A 19949-nucleotide genomic window follows, 5' to 3' on the forward strand; every position below is an offset into this window, starting at 1 on the left:
TAACCCCAGGGTCACCACCAGAGAGAGAAAACAAAGCACATACCATGAAGCTGCTGACTGTGGCTTTCTAATGTCCTCTTAAGTATGCATATAAATTTATAAACATTTGATCTTTGACACTAAAACTATAAAATATTTGTCATGTAAAATCCATTTAAAAAGTTTTTATTAAAATCATCTTTGGTTGTTAAACGTATTTTCTGCATAAGTCTTTTTCCTCATGAAAATACACTGTTATTCTTATGAATATTTATATACTGTGTTTGTAGGTAATAAGGACTTTATGACACCTTACAGGCACTTGCTACTGTGAATATAAAACATAGTATCAATTTTGCTAATGGTGGAAAAAATAATATCATTCAAGTCTAAGAATGAGAAACAAAGTCAACACTAAGGAAATGTGTTTCATTGATAACAATTTGTTTCAGTTTGTAAGGTAATACTAATTAACATTTAATGCTACTCAATTATAATGTACAAATTGTAGTATTCAGTACAAATAAACGCACAAGAAAAATATTAATATACTAAGACCCAAAGTGGATTACTTTTCTTAAAACGAATGGGTCTAGATCTGAGGCTTTGTTTTATTTTATTTTATTAAGTAGAATAATCTAAATATTCATTTAAAATTAAAACCACATATACTTGTTACTTACAAAGAGCTTTTATATGTAATGAAACTGTACAGTTTGGTCATATTTTACAATAAAGAGAGGATATGATCAAAACTTTGAAAGATTTAGAATGCACAAGAGTTAAGAGAGGTTTTGGAAAATATATAATAAAAATAAAATTCTCTCAATTAAATACCACTGCTCTAAAAAACTGAGAATCGAAAAGACTATACAGCCTATAATCACTAGCCATGAGAGACCCTATCCTTAACATTGGAGTCAGACCACAAATGAGCTGAATGTTGTACAATCCCACCGGCACCAGAAATTTAATCATTTAAAAACCAAAGCATGGAAAATTGAAATGAGCAACATTTGGTGAGGAACAATTACCAGTTTTATTTGTTTAACACTAGGAAGAAATCAGTACAGTGACAAACTGCCTTTGTCTTAGTAATTCCCACTGCTCAGTCAAGCAGCCCCAGAGAACATCCTCGCTTAGTGTCAAACAGGACTGGAATTAAGACCAGTTTTATGTATCTGACAAGCAGTCTCGGGAAAAAAATGCCCTCCCTATGTGGAGCCAGTCCTCATGTCAGCTCGGCAGAAATGGAAGCCTCGCCAGCCCAGATAACGACCATCCAATCAGAACAATGAAGGAATAAAGGATTTTAATACCTACTGTATACTATCAGTGAAGAGTGTGCATGAATACACACACACATACAGACATACACACCTTTATGGAAACTCTTAGGTCACAGTAAAAACCTTCAGAAATAATCCAGTCTAGAGAAAAGCATTTACTTTTTCAACAAAAAGTGAGTAAGAGCTTTCTAGGGACCATCATGTAAATTCAAAGTTGAATATGATAGAGAAAAAGAACAAATATTTATTGAGCACCAATGATGAGTCTAGTACCATCCTACAAACCTAAGTATATACATGATTAACCATAGTTCATTTTATTAATAACAGCTGATAAATGAGAAATATCAAGTTCAACATCCTAAAAGATACTTGGCCCAGATCACACAGCTGGTAAGGCATTGTACCCTGATTCTGTCTCTGGATAGCTCGCTCTAAGGATTAAGTCACTCCCATAACATCATTCTGCCTTCTGTCCTCAGGGAGTTCACCAGTCACCTGGGATTCAGGCTGTTAATCAGCATCATAAGGAAACAGACTCATCTTTCCTGAATTATTATCTATCAGTCTTATACAGTTATCCTATTTAAGGGCCTTCAGTTCTGAACTATTTCTAATGACAGACATCTTCTTTTGGGGAGGGACAGGAGGACTGAATCAGAGAATCCATTAATACAAAGTATATTATACAAAGTATACATTTTAAATAATACCAACATTCTTCCAAAAGTGTAAATTAATTTATAAGACAGGAAGCGTTTACCTGGAGCTCTGCCACGGTTAGTGATATTAATCTCTTTACAATATACTTTACTATCAGCAACCAATGTGCCAAAATTAACTTCTGACTCAATTTCCAATTGACAGGATGGAATCAACCTAAGGGAATGGAAAAGAGGACAACATAATTAAACAATTATACTCTCATACTTAAATCCACAGAGGGACATACAGAGACACATTTATTAATTCCCTGCAAGACATTCATGTTTCCTTATAAGTCTATTGATGGCATATCTGTCAGTAAAAGGAACTGTGAAATAAAGACATGAAAACAAGATGAGATATGTCTTTAACAAAGAAATAAGATTTTACACATCTAAGGACATGGCATACCCCGTGCTATGAAGTACTCACCTTCAAGGGCTACCCACCTATCTTGGTATTTTTGCTGCTCCAAGCATTTTTGTAATCTCCACCTAAACCTATAATACATTCTTTAGCCCCTCCTCAAAAAGGGTGGAATTGATCTTAACAAACTAGTTTGGATGATCCAAATCTGATGAAATAAGAGAAGGTGCTATACTATAAAATGCCATTTGGGAACTGAAACAAGGTCTAAGCACAAAAAGATACAATTGATTTTTCACATGCGTCTCTAACTTAAAGGATTCACTGTGGCATATCTATACCATATGGTTCAAACACATTTTAAAAATCCATTATAGGGGCACCTGGGTGGCTCAGTGGGTTAAGCCGCTGCCTTCAGCTCAGGTCATGATCTCAGGGTCCTGGGATCGAGTCCCACATCGGGCTCTCTGCTCAACAGGGAGCCTGCTTCCCCCTTACCCCCTGCCTGTCTCTCTGCCTACTTGTGATCTCTGTCTGTCAAATACGTAAATAAAATCCTTTAAAAAAGTAAAAAAAATAAATAAAAATAAAAATCCATGGGGCACCTGGGTGGCTCAGTGGGTTGGGCCGCTGCCTTCGGCTCAGGTCATGGTCTCAGGGTCCTGGGATCGAGTACCGCATCAGGCTCTCTGCTCAGCAGGGAGCCTGCTTCCCTTCCCCTCTCTCTGCCTGCCTCTCTGCCTACTTGTGATCTCTCTCTGTCAAATAAATAAATAAAATCTTTTTAAAAAATCCATTATAATCCTAGATATACATCTCATAAGGATACATATATTTTACGTATGGATAATTTATGATTTATAAACATCATCAGGTGTATTATCCTGTTTGGTACTTAAAATTTCATGAAAGGGAAATAAATACTATTATGGCTATTTTACAGATGAAAAGCCAAAGACTTCAAAGCCTCAATGTCTTACTTGAGAAATTATTTGGATATAATATAGATGAATTTAGACTTAAATTTATTGTTAGATTTTGGTGCATTACCCTTACAAACCTAACAATGATAACAGTACCAATAATAAACAGAATAATACCTGCTCTTTATTGAGTCCTTGGGCTATGTACTAGACTCATGAATTACTTCACATAGGATACAACTTCCAAAATACACACACACACACACACACACACGCACACACAAAAGTACCTGGACAAAACATTTACAAATACTGCTTTATACACTGGTGGTCTGGGCCTTCCTTCCCTCTGTGGATGTTTGTGTATTATTGAATATGCAGAGACATTCCAGGGATCAGCCAGGACTGTCCTGTATGTGCTGCTTCTTTAAGGAATATCCATGTTCTTCTCATTAAGACATTGTAATTTTGTAATAGGAAAAGGAAAGATCAATGACCTTAGTGTACATCATTGCATTAATAAAGAGTTTACAGGATGCTAAAGAGGAACTCATTACACAAACAATATAAGATATGAAGCCAAACATTTTTTCAAACTATTTCTCCAGCTGGATGCAGAGAAGAGTCTTAAGAGCTTGGTAATACAGTAATATTATAACAGTTTTTCTGGCTTTCCTGTTGGTTTCTCTTCCATCTAATTAAAAAATAGCCTTGTCAATAACATGTTCCTTTTTATGTTAACAGAGAATTTATGTTAAGAGAGAAGAGAAGGGGGCGCCTGGGTGACTCAGTCAATTGTCTGCCTTTTGCTCAGGTCATGATCTCAGGGTCCTGGGATGAAGCCCCAGGTCTCCAGCTCCCTGCTCAGTGGGGAGTCTGCTTCTCCTTCTGCCCCTCCCCCCACCACTTGTGCTCTCTCTCCTCTCTCTCTCATGCCCTCTTTCTCAAATAAATAAGATCTTAAAAAGAGAGAGAGAGAGAGATAAGAGAAGGGTAGTTACCAGGGGATAGAGATGGGAAAATCGATGAGATGTTGATCAAAAGATACAAGCTTACACATAGAAGATGAATTGGGGGGCACCTGAGTGGCTCAGTGGGTTAAGGCCCCTGCCTTCAGCTCAGGTCATGATCCCAGGGTGCTGGGATGAAGCCCCACACTGGGCTCTCTGCTCCATGGGGAGCCTGCTTCCCCCCCCTCCCCGCCTGCCTCTCTGCCTACTTGTGATCTCTGTCAAATAAATATATAAAATCTTTAAAAAAAACAAAAAAGAAAGAAAGTTGCTAAGAGATGAGATCTTAAATGTTCTTACCACAAAATGAAATGATAGTTATGTGATATGATGGAGATGTTAGCTAACACCACACCAGTAATCACACTGCAACATATAAATGTATTAAATCAACAGTGTACAGCTTAAACTTATCCAGTGCTATATGTCAATTGTATCTTGATTATTAAAAAAAGGAAAAATAATTAAATATCAAACTTTGTAATTTATATAGGAAGTTAAAATAAATTTATATTAATATAATTCATAAGAGGGGGCACCTACATGGCTCAGGTAATGATCCCAGGGTTCTGGGATCATGTCCCACCTGGGGTTCCCTGCTCAGCAAGTAGCCTGCTTCTCCCTATCCCTTTGCCTGCTAGCCCCCTGCTTGTATTCTCTCCCTCTCTGTCAAATAAATAAATAAAACCTTCAAAAAATATATATAATTAATAAGAAATTTTAAAAACGTGTATAGATTTATGATTAAAGTAAATCTATATACGTATTTGTATATGTATACATACTGGCTACACATATTGATATGTACATATATACATACGCATGAATTGCATACAAATTTACAACACAGTTTATTGTTGGTGATCAGCAAAGATCTAACTATAAAAATGGAATACATTAGGATATGATGCTATGGTAAGAAATGGAAGTACAAACCCGAGGGGGAAAAAAGAAGAGGTGAATTTTTAAACTGTTTAACAAATTACTATGGTATATCCACTTTACTGGATACATTTGAAAAAAGCATGTAATTATCTTATAGTAACATTTATTATGTATAAGCAATTAGATCTTTGCAACTATTCAAGCTCATAAGGAAGAACTTTAGACATTTTTAAATGTGCAAAAGGGATGTAGTTTTTATGGATACATGAAAAAGAGTATTCAGAATCACTGATTATATCATTTCTGCTAGAGTACAGATAATACAAACTTTTGGTTTCCAGACAAGATTTCATAAATCTATTTTCCCATGCTGATCCCCATTAAATGCAACTATAAACTCTAGCAATGCTGCAAGAAGCAAGCAAAGAATATTCACAGCAACATTATTTATAACAGCCAAAAACTGGAATCAGCCTGATAGTGTTCAATAGGCCAATGGTGAAAAAACTGTGGTACACACATACCATGAATACTTCTCAACAATGAAAAAGAGTGAACTATTCATATAAACAAAAGCTTGCTTGAATCTCCAGAGAATTCTGCTGAGTGAAAAAAAGTCAACCCCAAAAGGCTATATAACATATTTCATGTGGCAAAATTTTAGAAATGGAAGACAGAATAGTGGTTTCCACAGTTTAGGGATAGTAGGTGCAAAGCATAAGGGAGGTGGGTATCGTTATAAACAAGTAATAGGAGAGATCCCTGTGGTATTGGAACAGCTGAATATCTTGACTATGGTGGTGGATTCAAAATCCTACACTGGTAAGGTAATGGTACAGAACTTAAAACTTAACACACAGGGCGCCTGGGTGGCTCAGTGGGTTAAAGCCTCTGCCTTCAGTTCAGGTCATGATCCCAGGGTCCTGGGATCGAGCCCCGTGTCAGGCCCTCTTTCTCTCTCTCTCTCTCTCTCTCTCGTTCTCTCTGCCTGCCTCTCTGCCTACTTGTGATCTCTGTCAAACAGATAAATAAAATCTTAAAAAAAAAAACACACACACACACACAAGCAGATACACACACATAGCTTCATTCAGCCCTTTCCACCATACTTTAAGAGGGCAGTGCTGTCTTTATGTTGCAACTGTGATAAGCAGCTGACCTGATGAGAGAGTGCCTACATTATGGGACCAAGACAAAATTCCTGTCTTCAAAGGCAGAAGCATTTTCAACTCTCCATATATAGTACAAACAAGCAAACCTAAGTGCAACTCATAGTTACATCAATGTGCAGAATGGACCAAAAATGGACATACTTAAAATAAATTATAAAATGTAAATTAAGGAATGCTAGGTGGCTCAGTCCTTAAGCCTCTGCCTTTGGCTCAGGTCATGATCTCAGGGTCCTGGGATAGAACCCTGCATCAGGATCCCTGTCCAAGGGGGATTTTGCTTGTCCTTCTCCCTTTGCCCCTCCCCCCAACTCATGTGTGCTTTCTCTCTCTCTCTTTCCCCCAAATAAATAAATGTATTTTAAAATGTAAATTATTTATAACAGACTAATAGCTTATTCCTTCCCTACCATGTGTCAACTGTTTGATTTCTTTATAGAATGCAATGCTGTCCTTAATCAACTTTTCAATAATACAGAGAACCAAATCACAGCAGGGCAAAATGCAGCTTATAAAAAAAAAAAATACCAGAGAAATAATAAAAAGGCATGTCAAATACCAATATTAATATGAATATTCCAATATTAATTTTGCTGGTGATAGGCAAACACACACAAAAGAATAACATCTATGGAATGACATCTTGCTAAGGAAAAGGAGGATCCATATGTGCATGTATATGAATAAAAAGCACTTTAAAATATTCACACTAGGGCGCCTGGGTGGCTCAGTGGATTAAAGCCTCTGCCTTTGGCTCAGGTCATGATCCCAGGGTCCTGGGATCATCCCTGAATCAGACTCTCTGCTCAGCAGGGAGCCTGCTTCCCTTCCTCTCTCTCTGCCTGTCTCTCTGCCTACTTGTGATCTCTGTCTGTCAAATAAATAAATAAAATATTTTTTAAAAATGTTCACACTAGCTTTAAGAGGTAATTATTTTTTTTTATTTTTTAAATAAAATCTTAAAAAAAAATGTTCACACTAGCCTTAAGAGGTAATTATTTTTTTTATTTTTTAAAGATTTTATTTATTCATTTGACAGAGAGACAGTGAGAGAGGGAACACAAGCAGGGGGAATGGGAGAGGGAGAAACAGGATTCCCACTGAGCAGGGAGCCCAATGTGGGGTTTGATCCCAGAACCCTGGGATCATGACCCAAGGCGAAGGCAGATGCCCAATGACTAAGCCACCCAGGCACCCCAATAGGTAATTTTATAATGTACAAAAATATACTTTTTTCAGTATAAAATGAAAATGGCAAATTTCCTGGTCAAATAAATAATCCATATCAAAGTTAATCTGCAACTCAGTTATAGTTGACCCTTGGACAACAAAGGTTTGAATTAAGTGAGTGCACTTTTTTTTTAATACAGCACTGTAAATGTATTTTCTCTTCCTTACAATTTTCGTTCTTTTTTTCTAAGATTTTATTTTTTATTTATTTATTTATATTTAAGATTTGATTTATTTATTTGACAGACAGAGATGACAAGTAGGCAGAGAGGCAGGCAGAGAGAGAAGGGGAAGCAGGCTCGCCACTGAGCAGAGCGCCTGATGCGGGGCTCGATCCCAGGACCCTGGGATCATGACCTGAGCTGAAGGCAGAGGCTTAACCCACTGAGCCACCAAGGTGCCCCCCCCTTATGATTTTCTTAATAGTATTTCTTTTCTCTAGCTTACTTTATTGTAAAATTACAGTATGTAAGACATATGACATACAAAATATGTGTTAATCGACTATTCATGTCATCAATAAGGCTTCCAGTTACCAGTAGACTTTTAGTAGGAAGAGTCAAAAGTAATACATGAATTTTTCAACTACACAAGCATTGGCAGCTCTAACCCCTACATTGTTCATGGGTCAACTATACTTAGTTCTGTGTTCTATTCATTATATTAGTCCACATTTTTCAACCAATCTCAAAAGGGTTTAGATTTCTCTGGAAGTCAAACATCTTCATTATTTAAAATTCAGTGAAATAATAATGATAATAATTATATTAAAATATAGATACAGGTTCATAATCCATTTAAGAATACATTCATCATAAAAAAAGAGAGTAGGATGGTGGTTACCAAAGCCAAGGGAATGAGGAAATTGGAGAGATGTTGGTTAAGGGTACAAATAGGGAACTAGTTAATGAATAAGTCCTGGAGAGCTAATGCACAGCATAGTGATCAGGGTCAACAACACTGTGTTATAAAACTTCAAAGTTACTAAGATATTAGATCTTAATTGCTCCCACCACAGAAAAGAAATAGTGATTATATAGTGTGATAGGGGTATTAGCTCACCCTAGAATGGTAATCATATTGCAATATATAGGGTGCCTGGGTGGCTCAGTTGGTTAAGCACCTGCCTTTGGCTCAGGTCATGATCCTGGAGTTCCAGGATTGATTCCTGCATGGGGCTCCCTGCTCAGCGGGAAGTCTGCTTCTCCCTCCGACCCTCCCTTCTCTGTTTTCTCTTTCTCTCTGTCTCTCTCAAATAAATAAATAAAATCTTTTTTTAAAAAACTGTATATTGCAATATATAAATGTATCACATCCACATGCTATCTAACTTATAAACTTGTACAATGTAATGTGTCAACTGTATTTCAATAAAACAAAGAAAAGTAAGATGAGAAGGAGCAGCCATTGAAGAAGTGCAGTACCAGGGAAGTCAAGAGAATAAAGTAGCACAAGAAGGTAATAATGGTTAATAGTGTCAAATGCTGCTGAGAAATGGAGTAAGATAAAGACAGGAATTACCAACAGATTGGCAACATGCAAGAGCTATTTCACTGGAAAGCTCAGAAAGACAGCCCATCTAGTGTTTTGAAATGAGAGTGGAATGTGAGACTATAAAGACAGCAATACAGCATTCTTTACTGAGTCTTGCTGTCAAAAGGTATAAAAAAAAGTAGAAATATGATATGAGTCAAGGGGGAAAAAAGAACAGAATATATGCAATTGTTGGATTTTTTATTTTAATTAAAAATACCAGAAAACTCGGGGTTTCTGTGTGCGTTGGTCAGTTAAGGATCTGACTCTTGATTTTGGCTCAGGTCATGATCTCAGGGTCGTGGGATCAAGCCACATAGTGGGCTCCATGCTCAGCAGGAATCTGCTAGAGATTCTCTCTCTCCCTCTCCTTACAACCCCTCCCTGCACGCTTTCTCCCTCTCTCTCTCTCAAATAAACAAATCTTTAAATAAATAAATAAAATCTTTTAAAAATGTTTTTAAAAAATTTTAAATACCAGAAAACTAGACTTCTGTTTGTTTTAAACCCCACAGGTTGCTAAAAACTTGTACTTTAAGTTCAGCTGTAAGGAAACTATAGATACAATAAGCCCTGTTACCCATAGAAAATACAAAATATTACCTTAATCCTTATTTTTATTTGAAGAGTGCTGAAGACGTCAGCATAAAATACAGAGAATACATACCCAACTAGAGGGATCTCTATTGTTTTATTTCCTATTGAAATAAGTAGCTGGTCAAAAGTGTCTTCATCTTTATCAGGATGGTATTCCACCATAGCTGTCATCTGAAGTCCAGAAGCAAGTGCTTTATCCAGATTGGTCAAAATCAGTTTGAACTTTAGTGGGAGAAAAAAAGAAAAAAAAATCAAATGATACATGGTAACTCCTAATAAGGAAATAATGTGAGCAAAAGTAGTTAGAAGTATACATTATTTCAAGAGCTGTATCAATACATAGACAATATCCCTTCCCTAAAGGCAAAGACTTAATTACCATATGTGTATCAGTATAGATCCTTCAGATATGCTTTTAACAGTACCTGAACTGAAACTGACAATGCAGTCAGTTGAGAAACATGTAAATGCTCATAGTCTTCTTGAGAAGTATGAGATGCTTAGAGGAAAAAGATGCTTAGATGCTTAGATGCATGCAAATAAAAATGTTGCTCAATCATCTATATATATATATATATATATATATACACACATATATACACACATACATACATACATGCATATATACATATGTATGTATATACACATACATGTAGCATTTTATATAGCTTTTGCATGGAAACTTAGAATTCGTAACTTGGAGGAATATAAAAAATGAATAGAATAAAGAGGGAAAAAACACTTCTATTCTTGTAAACCATTTCCTAGACTCCAGGAAAAATACTAAGGGAGAAAGAGAAGAACTACTATGTATTGGTCACTCACCAGGTCTCAAGCATTCTACATCTCTTATTTTGAGAGTTCTGTAAGGCCAATGTTAAGGTTACCAGAATACAGATGAGGAAACTAGGACTTGCAGAGGTTAATTAATGTCTAATGTCTGTGTGACAGTGAGGATTGAAATCACACATCTATCTGACTCTAAAATTAAGCTCATTCCCCACAACTGGAATGAGTCCCTCTCCTGAATTTATAATCTCCTTAAGGAAGCAGACTATACACCCCTAGAAAGTTAAATAATACACGCCGGAGACTAATTAAGTGTCTTTTGAGTCATGGAGACATAGTATCATGAAAATCCATGAGAAAGCATGATTATGGGCCAGAAAGGAGAGTAGTTGGCCTAGGCTTAGAGAATGGTCATAAAATGTGAACAAGCAAGTAAGATGCTCCCTGTAGGGGCAGGATTATCTCAGACACAAGCAGAGAAAAGGATAAACAAAATAGTCTCTCAGCAGGCAATTAATAAGCTAGCCTTGCTGGGCAAAGAGTTTCAATCAGTAACGACGGAGGTGTGTTGAAATTAATTATTCAGGGCTTTTCATGCGAGGCTGAATCTACACAGTACTTTCCAGCAATGAAGGACATAGAGCAGGAGAGTGATTTGTTGATACAAATGGTCTGAAAGCTTCCCACTTCCAATAAACTTCTGATACCTTAAAACTATCACAGTCCAACTCTCAATCCCTCTGTAATGACAGAACAGTAAGAAAACAAGCAGTCAATTATTCCCTGCATAAGCCTGTGGCTGTCAGAAGTAACATCACATGTGACTACCGTCCTTTAAAGAAGCTGTATCTTCAAGAAGAAAAACAGGAAGGGGCAGCTGGGTGGCTCAGTCAGTTAAGTATCTGTCTTCAGATCGGTTCAGGACCCCAGATTTCTGGGATACAGCTCTGAATTGGGTTCCCTGCTCACTGGGGGGTGCCTCTTCCTCTCCCTCTGCCCCTCTCCAAGCTTGTGCACACTCTCAAATAAATAAATAAAATCTTTAAAAAAAAAAAGAAAGAAAGAAGGAAAACCAGGGCTTCAGCAGTATGTGCTTTTGGTCAAACTACACATTGCTAAGCCCTCTGAGCAGTATGCAGAGGTGTGTAAGGCACCATCCCTATCTATGAGCTGATGGACAGACCATCGAGGTAAAACTAACATTTACTAGGAGTCATCAGGACACAAGTCCAAATTATAATAAATGTCTGTTAATGCAACTGGTATCCAGTAGGGAAGAAATAATTTGGAGATAATACGATAAGACTTAGAGAGCAAGGGGTGCCTGGGTGGCTCAGTAGGTTAGGCCTCTGCCTTCAGCTCAGGTCATGATCTCGGGATCCTGTGATAGAGCGCCACATTGGGCTCTCTGCTCAGAGGGAAGACTGCTTCCTCCTCTCTCTCTCTGCCTGCCTCTCTGCCTACTTGTGATCTCTGTCAAGTAAATAAAATCTTTAAAAAAAAAAAAAAAAGACTTAGAGAGCAAAAGAGAATTCACTTTGACCCTCAAAGATGGGTGGAGTTTGGAAAAAGGGGATTCTTGCAGGAGGTGGGAACGAAAACAGGGGTCAAAAGAAAAAGGAATCTGGGGCTCAGGGAGACTCTGTCAATTAAGTATCTGCTTTTGGCTCAGGTCACAATCTCAGGGTCCTGGGATTGAGTCCCACATCAGGCTCTCCACTCAGTGGAGAGTCTGCTTCTCCCTCTCCCTCTGTGCACACACACTCTCTCTCTCAAATAAATAAAATCTTAAAAAAGAAAGAAAGAGAGAAATATAGAAAGAGAGAAAAGGGAGTCTGAGCCATGGGGGTAAAAGGGGGCAGTTACAAGTGAGACTGGCCTAACTGACTGGTCCAGCAGCCACACAAGTTGGCAAAACACTTAAGATGAGGTCTGTGTCTTCTTTATTTTCTACCAGCAACCCACAGTAGATGGCCCATAGCACTGCATATGGTTCATAATAGGTTATTATGAACATAAAGACAATGCAGCCTCTTGAGCCAGGGCGGAAAACAAGTACTACTGTCTGTGAGGAGCATCATTTTGTAAATAATTATAAACAGTGGTGATGACAATGCTCTTTACAGAGTACTTTGTTTTTATTAATTTTCTCTGCAAGATAATTACTACATTGTCTGCCAATCTATCTCTTTCTTCATTTCCTTTATGTCTATGAAAGACCAGGAGTCCATATCATGGTCTTGCAACAAAGAGAAATTCACACTGATGGGGTTCATGACTGTGGCTTCTAACTAGGAAGCTTACCTAGCCATTCTCTTGTCAATGTCAAGGCCTATGATCTAAATAGTTTTCCTTCATGACTCTTGATACAAACAAAACTAATCATATCACTTTTCTCCTTACTGCACAAAAACCACCCATACAAGTGTCTCCTGGACAACCATAAAATAGTGTTTGCCCCCATCTGGGATTTTCAGACCTACTTTCAATTGTTCAATAAATATGTAGTGAGGTAGTGAAATAATCAACTTTTTCCCTAATTTTACAGTATTTGGAATAATCAGGTCATTTTTTATTTAAAGAGCAAAGAGGCTCTTGTGATGTGCTACTGTATCACAAAATACATATCACTATTGTCAAAACATGCAAATACGAAAAGGAACAAAGCATGATTCCATTTATATGAAACTCTAGAAAAAGCAAAACCAATCTGTGGTGTTAGAAATTAGTACAGTGGTTACCTCCATGGGGTGATGACTCCAGGTACTGAAGGGAACTTTCTAGAGTGGTGTTAATATTGTACAATTTGACCCAAATGGTGGCTGCATGGGTGTATAAATATATAAAAATTCACCAAACTTTTCTTCCGAGATTTGTGCTCTTTAGTGTAGGTAAAGAGTACAACAATGTTTTTAAGTGTAAAAAGTAGAACACGAAAGGCCTTTTTCTTTTTGTCCTTCTAATCACTACCATACATTTTTCTATGTATATACAAATATATATAATTTTAACAAAAAAAAAATCAGAGATACCTTTCTATTTCTGTACAGTTGCATTCAATATTATTTATCATTAGCAATGTCCCACAAAAAAATCAGGTTATTTATCACTTACATATCGAAAATTCTTATCACTTTTCTTATATCAAAAGTCTCCCTGATAACTGGTGATCGTAGTAAAAATCCATACACACACTTGATCTAAAATAACAGTGACACTGAGATACAATTCTGTCAACTTTTAAACCAGAAGATTGGGACAGCCTCTTGAAACATGAATTTTGCACACCAGGTGCACAACAAATGTTTGTTAGAATATGAATTTTGTTGATGTAACTCTACAGTATATAAGCAAAAATTCTGGGCTGTTAGGAGACACACATGGAACCCCTTTTCCCTACTTTCTAAACCCAAAAGTTGGGAGGTTCTAGATCTACTTTTCCCCACCTTGTCTCCCAAAGCCAAGCAAAAAGTAAAAACACAAAACAAAACAAAAAGTCTAGCATATGTAAACACTGAGAGACCAAAATCTCTGCTCCCTGGGAAGGTCAATCCAGGCCCCATTTCCGCAGGCACCGGGCGTCTACTCTCCGGGACAGAGCGGGCGCCCAGGTGAAGAAGAGTTCTCAGAGCCCTGAAGGTCCTGAAGTCCTGCTCCAGCACCCCCAAGTGTATTACCTGTGGTTTGAGGGGCTCCTGAAACCGGATTTTCTGGTTGCAACGGCCGAGATTGTGTACAGTAATTGGGAGGCGGTACACCCTCCCGGCCAGCGTGTCCAGGAATTTCACCTCCGAAGGAGTCACCCGCAGCTGCACCTCCTTCTTTGGGGTCTCTGCCTCCCGGGGGACCGGGGAGCCCCTTTCGGTCTCCATGGCGGCCCTCCAGGTGGCCTGCAAACCGTAGCTGACTTCAACTACTAAGGGTCAGCGTGGACGCCGTCGCTAGGCAACCGACAGACGCTGCGTGCTTGCCTCAAGCTCCGCCCCTATTGGTGCAGCCCAAACTTTGTGAGTTTGCTTTCCCCAGCAGAGAATGCAGGCTTCTGCGGAAAGAACACAGGGGTCGCAGGTGTCAGCAGAGAAATTGGAAAACGTTCTACGACAGCCCAAATCCCGGAGGCCTCTCCCTTTGTCATCACCCGGCAGGATTTTAAGATGGCATTGGGGGTAGACATTTTCCTGGATCTCTCTTAAGGCAAAGCTTAAAGAGTAGGGGAAATGATGTGCCCACGGAGTCTATTAAAGCAACAAAATCTAACAGTAACAGAGGAATTCAGTGGTAGCAGAGTCAGGGCCCCCTGGGTCTCCTGCTCATTGGCCTTCAAGGCTATCGTTACTAAAACTGTAATAGCAATCTTCTCCGTCCTTTGTAAAAATGCAAATTCTGTTTCATTTGCAGGGCCTAAGAATCTGTTTTGTAACGAGGTCCCAGGTGATTTCAACAATGCAGCTCCAGGGACCACACTCTGAGTAGAGAAGCTTTAGTTTTGTTAACTAGTCTGGGTGTTAAGTTTCTTCATTTGTAACCAAGGTGCTGCTCAGAAGACTGACATCAAACCTCTTCATCTCTAGCTAGATGAGCACCTTTCCAACAAGCCCAAATTCACACTGACCACTCCCTACTCTCTCTTCATACTTTGTCTGCTGTGACGGTCTTAGGGTTGTTTGTTGTTTGTTTTTTTTTTTTTTTTAAGATATAATTTATTTATTTAATAGAGACATCGCAAGTAGGATGGCAGGGAGAGAGGGGAAGCAGGCTCCCTGCTGAGCAGAGAACCCGATGCAGAGCTCAATTCCAGGATATTGAGATCATGACCTGAGCAAAGGCAGAGGCTTAATCCACTGAGTCACCCAGCACCCTAGTCTTAGGGTTTTAAAACATATTAGTTAAGTGCTATTTCCCTGCCTTAAATCTGCCTCTTATCATAACTTTACAACATGCTGCTTCTAGGAAACTTTATTAATTTGGAGTCAAGCTCTGCAGATTTATTTATATACCGTGTTAATTATATATTTTATATTTATAAAAATATATAAGTATAAATAAATATATTTATATTTTCTCACATATAAACATGTATATAAATAAATACAGTCACATTGCATATATATATATATGTACACATATATTTGCTATTTTCATGTCCTCTTTGCTACTGTATATTAAACTTTCACTCTGAGAAGACTGGCCTGTCCATCTGCTGGCCAAACAGTTATTTATCCCTCAAAAACACTGTTGTCCTTTTTTCACCAACTGTTTCAGTCCTTTAAATAGGTCTCAAAGCAGACATCGAAAAATTCTACTAGAGATCATACTGCTTACTTCCTCATCGTTATCCTTTCCTTGGTATTTAGAAACTCTACCCACCATTAGAGTTTCCACTGGCTAAGTATAAAGTAAGACTTCTGATTTCTAGTTCACATGGCAAAATGTAGAATCAATAGATAGCAGTTACATCTTTCTCTTAAATACAAAATAGAAGAATGGTCAAGTCTACAATGGACATTTAGAATATCTCTCCCTAACCTCCAAGTCTCAATAACAGTTCATCATTCATTATAAAGTCGGGTAACTTATTTATCCTATTGGTACTGTGGGAATCTTGTAAAACACTTACGGGAAAGACTAAAACTTTTTTTTGAAAGAGGAGTCAATGCAATCCAGGAAAATCTATTATAGTGGTAAGAATAGTGACTTAGAAACAAGAGCTTTTGAAAGAAGATAAACAGCTCTTCTCTGAACACAAGAGTATTAAACACAAGAGTATTAAAAGTATAGTAACCAGGGGCGCCTGGGTGGCTCAGTGGGTTAAGCTAGTCTTTGTATTTTCACAGTCACCCAACACATAAATATCTTCTCTCTTTCATCTAGCTCCTTACAGGCAAAGACCAGTATACAGCACATAAAAGATAACTTACAGGGTGCCTGGGTGGCTCAGTGGGTTAGGCCGCTGCCTTAGGCTCAGGTCGTGATCTCAGAGTCCTAGGATCAAGCCCCGAATCTGGCTCTCTGCTCTGTGGGGAGCCTGCTTCTCCCTCTCTCTCTTCCTGCCTCTCTGCCTACTTGTGATCTCTGTCTGTCAAATAAATAAATAAATAAATCTTTAGAAAAACAAAAAATAAAAGTATAATAACTGTTGTATTTAAAAAATAATTAGACAGTGGGTAGTAATAATGAAATTCACTAAGCTTCCATAGGATTAAAATTTCATCCTGTTGGTGAAAAGCCGTGCTAACAAAATAAACTGATGGCCCTAATGTCCAGATATAGAATAGCATAAATTGGATGGCAGTGACAAGGGCCAAGAATTCTTGTCCCTTTCAAGGTGCACCTAGCTGGACTAAGAATCAAATTGACATGAGACCGATTAGCAGGAGACAATCAAATTTAAAGCATATATACGGAGAACCCACCCAGACATGGAAATTCCAAAGACAGTCAGGCAATATGAGGTCTATATGTCATCCTGAACTCAGGAACAGGGGTAGGGGTCTGGGACTTCAATAGGAAGGAATGTACCTCACATTCCTACCAAACATCCACCCTGATCAGAAGGGCAGATGTTGGGGTGCCTGGGTGGCTCAGTGGGTTAAGGCCTCTGCCTTCAACTCAGGTCATGAACCCAGGATCCTGGGATTGAGCCCTGCATAGGGCTCTCTGCTCATTAGGGAGCCTGCTTCCCCCTCTCTCTCTCTGCCTGCCTCTCTGCCTACTTGTGATCTCTCTCTGTCAAATAAATGAATAAAATCTTAAAAAAAAAAAAAAAGGGCAGATGTTTGGAAATTAGATGTTTCTCTTGCCATACAGATTGATCACTCAGATAAAATTTATCTCTGCTAATAATCGTTATTCTGGAAAGACCCTCATTTAGATTCCTCTATGTCAGTAAGGGAGGGACAAAGATTTCTCTCAAGCCCACTGGGCTCAGTTACCTTCAGTCCAGAATAATCTTCATGCCAAAATGGCCATCATGGGTTAGTTCTCCGTCTGCCTCTGCCTCTCTCTCTGTCTCTCATGAATAAATGAATAAAATCTTAAAAAAAAAAAAGTTGAGCTGGTAGGTTGTCTCTTAGTCCTAACAATAGGTCAGTTTAGTCAAACTTATTTCAGGGGGCAGTGATGCAGATGTATTCTCAAAAGTAGGCCTATGATTCAACTAATCAATCAGGTATTAAATAAGAGGTGTTTCTATGGAAATAAAAGAAAAATAATGGTTAATGATTAAATCAAGTGTTAAGCCAGTTTCTGAGTTCTGAGGGTAGCCAGTTGAGAAGACTTCCAGATGGCAGGCCCAAAGCATCTTCAGATAGAATGAGGACATGTAGTGGCAATCTTACAGATCTTCCTGGTTTGTAGTTGAAATGTCTCTAGCGGTCTCTGAGTGGCTCACTGAGCAACAGGCATGAAGATTGTCAATTTATGAGCTATTGTGACAATTTCTCTGAAGTTTACATCAAGGCATTTGGGACTCGGGGGAAAAGGCAGTTTTATATCTCAAATGAGTCTAAGTGGAAAAAAATGGGAGAAAAATCAAAATGTTAGACATATTTTCTCTCCACAAATCACCCTGAGGGTGACTGGGTGGCTCAGTTGTTGGGTGTCTGCCTTATGCTCAGGTCATGATCTCAGGGTCCTGAAATCAAGGCCAGCATCAGACTCCCTGTGCAGTGGGAAGCCTGCGTCTCCCCCTACACCTCCCCACTCCCCCTGCTTGTATTCCCTCTCTCCCTGTGTCTCTCTCCCAAAAATAAATAAATCTTTAAAAAGATTTTTTAAAATAAATCACACTCATTTTTCTCAAAGACAGCCAAATTAACACTATTTTGTAGGCATAGTAAGTTATTTACAAAAAAATTGCCCAATTATTCACATAAATGCAACAAAAACAGTGATTTACCATATTTAAGCTTTTTAAAACCTGCTTTGCTGGAAAGTTTCATTAGGAATCTCTAGATTAAAATTTCAATATCTCTCAAGGTCAAAAGCCATCCTAAGTATTCACCATCAGACTTTGCCTACAATACCTATAGATTTGGTGAATTCCTCTTTCGGAGGAGTATCTTAATATCTTACCCCTAAGATATTAGGGGTATTAGGAATACCCCTAATATCTTAAGGTTCCTGCATGTGCCAGGAAGTGACATTCTTTGCTCACCTGATAAGGCTGCTAGGAAGTCTGTAAGCAAGGTAGCAGGCTGAGATATCTAAGGGCTTTACTGACATCATAAAGTCAACCTTAGTTCTTTAAAGCTGTTTGATTATCTGAGTCTATGCATGTCTTTCTCAGATATGACATTCCAGTCAAAGGTTTGGTGAAATAACATGTGTTTCCAATTGTCAATTGAATTTATGCAAATAAACAAATTGCCATAAAAATGAAAGAATGCACACTGAGGGGCAATGGGTGGCTCAGTAGGTTAAATGTCTGCCTACTGCTCAGGTCATGATCTCAGGGTCTTGGGATGGAGCCCCACATCAGCCTCCCTGCTCAGTGGGGAGCCTGCGTCTCCCTCTCCTTTTGTCACTTTCCCTGCTTGTGCTCTCTCCCAAGCTTGCTCACTCTCTCTCGCTCTCGCTCTCTCTCAAATAAATAAATAAGATCTTAAAAAAAAAAAAAAAAAAAAAGAACTGAGAGTTTCTGAATTCTGGAGGGTTCAAGTAGAGACCAAAGGTAAATGTTTCAATTTGCTCACAAAGGTATGTTTTATCAAATTGCTGTAAGTCAGCTTAAGAAAAAAAAGGTTTTTTTAAATCTGGAAAAAATAAAACATTTTTAAAAAGTCAGCAATGTTCCAAACAAGAAGTCATTAAAATTATAATTATCTTGCTCATCTTGCTCAGTTCATTCAATCCCATGTTATTAATTCTTGTTCTGCTTGACTCTAATTTTTCCACTAGTTCCAGAAATTTTTACCTAGTTCAGTTTTATGATCTTAAGGCTATCAGAAAACTTATTCAGAGTTTTTTTCCATGAGTCTCATTGAAGATGGAGCAAACTTGCAGGGAGTTTCTATGAAAACATCTGAGTACAAGTTTAACTGACTGTGAACCATAAAAGACTTAAACATGGCCATGGTTACAGGTCTGAATCCACATCATTACTATGCAGTTGACAAGGAAATTTGGTTATTTTTATGATATATATCACTTCAAGATAATAACATACCAAGATATGAAATTGCTAGGAGTTTCACATAATTCTTAGAAGATTTATTTTAATACCATATCTACATGAATATAATCTAAGAGGGTTTAATATAACTTCTTGGACAATGTTGCCATATAACTTAACATACCCCATAAGTCAATTTAGCTTAATTTCTTACTTTTTTTTTTTTTTAAATGTTCCAGGGGCCCACTGGAAATTTTCAGTTAGATTATGGTCAAAAGACTTCACTTTAGAATTTTATTTTGGGAAGTATGTGAAAAAATATCAAAAGTTTTGAACATTTGATTGAATAGGATCACAAATCA

General features: G+C 38.0%; 1 protein-coding gene across 1 annotated transcript in view; it reads right to left on the bottom strand.

The window, feature by feature from the left end:
• The window catches only part of CFAP47 (cilia and flagella associated protein 47), a 515984-nt gene that overhangs the window by 495902 nt on the left and 133 nt on the right, over window positions 1–19949 (bottom strand). The window contains exons 2-4 of the mRNA XM_044235156.1: window positions 14153–14517; window positions 9757–9908; window positions 2032–2147 (exon numbers count right to left, since the gene is read on the bottom strand). Of these exons, the coding sequence (XP_044091091.1) occupies window positions 2032–2147; window positions 9757–9908; window positions 14153–14347 (463 nt within the window). The 5' untranslated portion in view covers window positions 14348–14517. The remainder of the gene's footprint in view (window positions 1–2031; window positions 2148–9756; window positions 9909–14152; window positions 14518–19949) is intronic.

Source organism: Neovison vison, chromosome X (genome assembly GCF_020171115.1).
Source record: "Neovison vison isolate M4711 chromosome X, ASM_NN_V1, whole genome shotgun sequence".
Classification (NCBI taxonomy): domain Eukaryota; kingdom Metazoa; phylum Chordata; class Mammalia; order Carnivora; family Mustelidae; genus Neogale; species Neogale vison.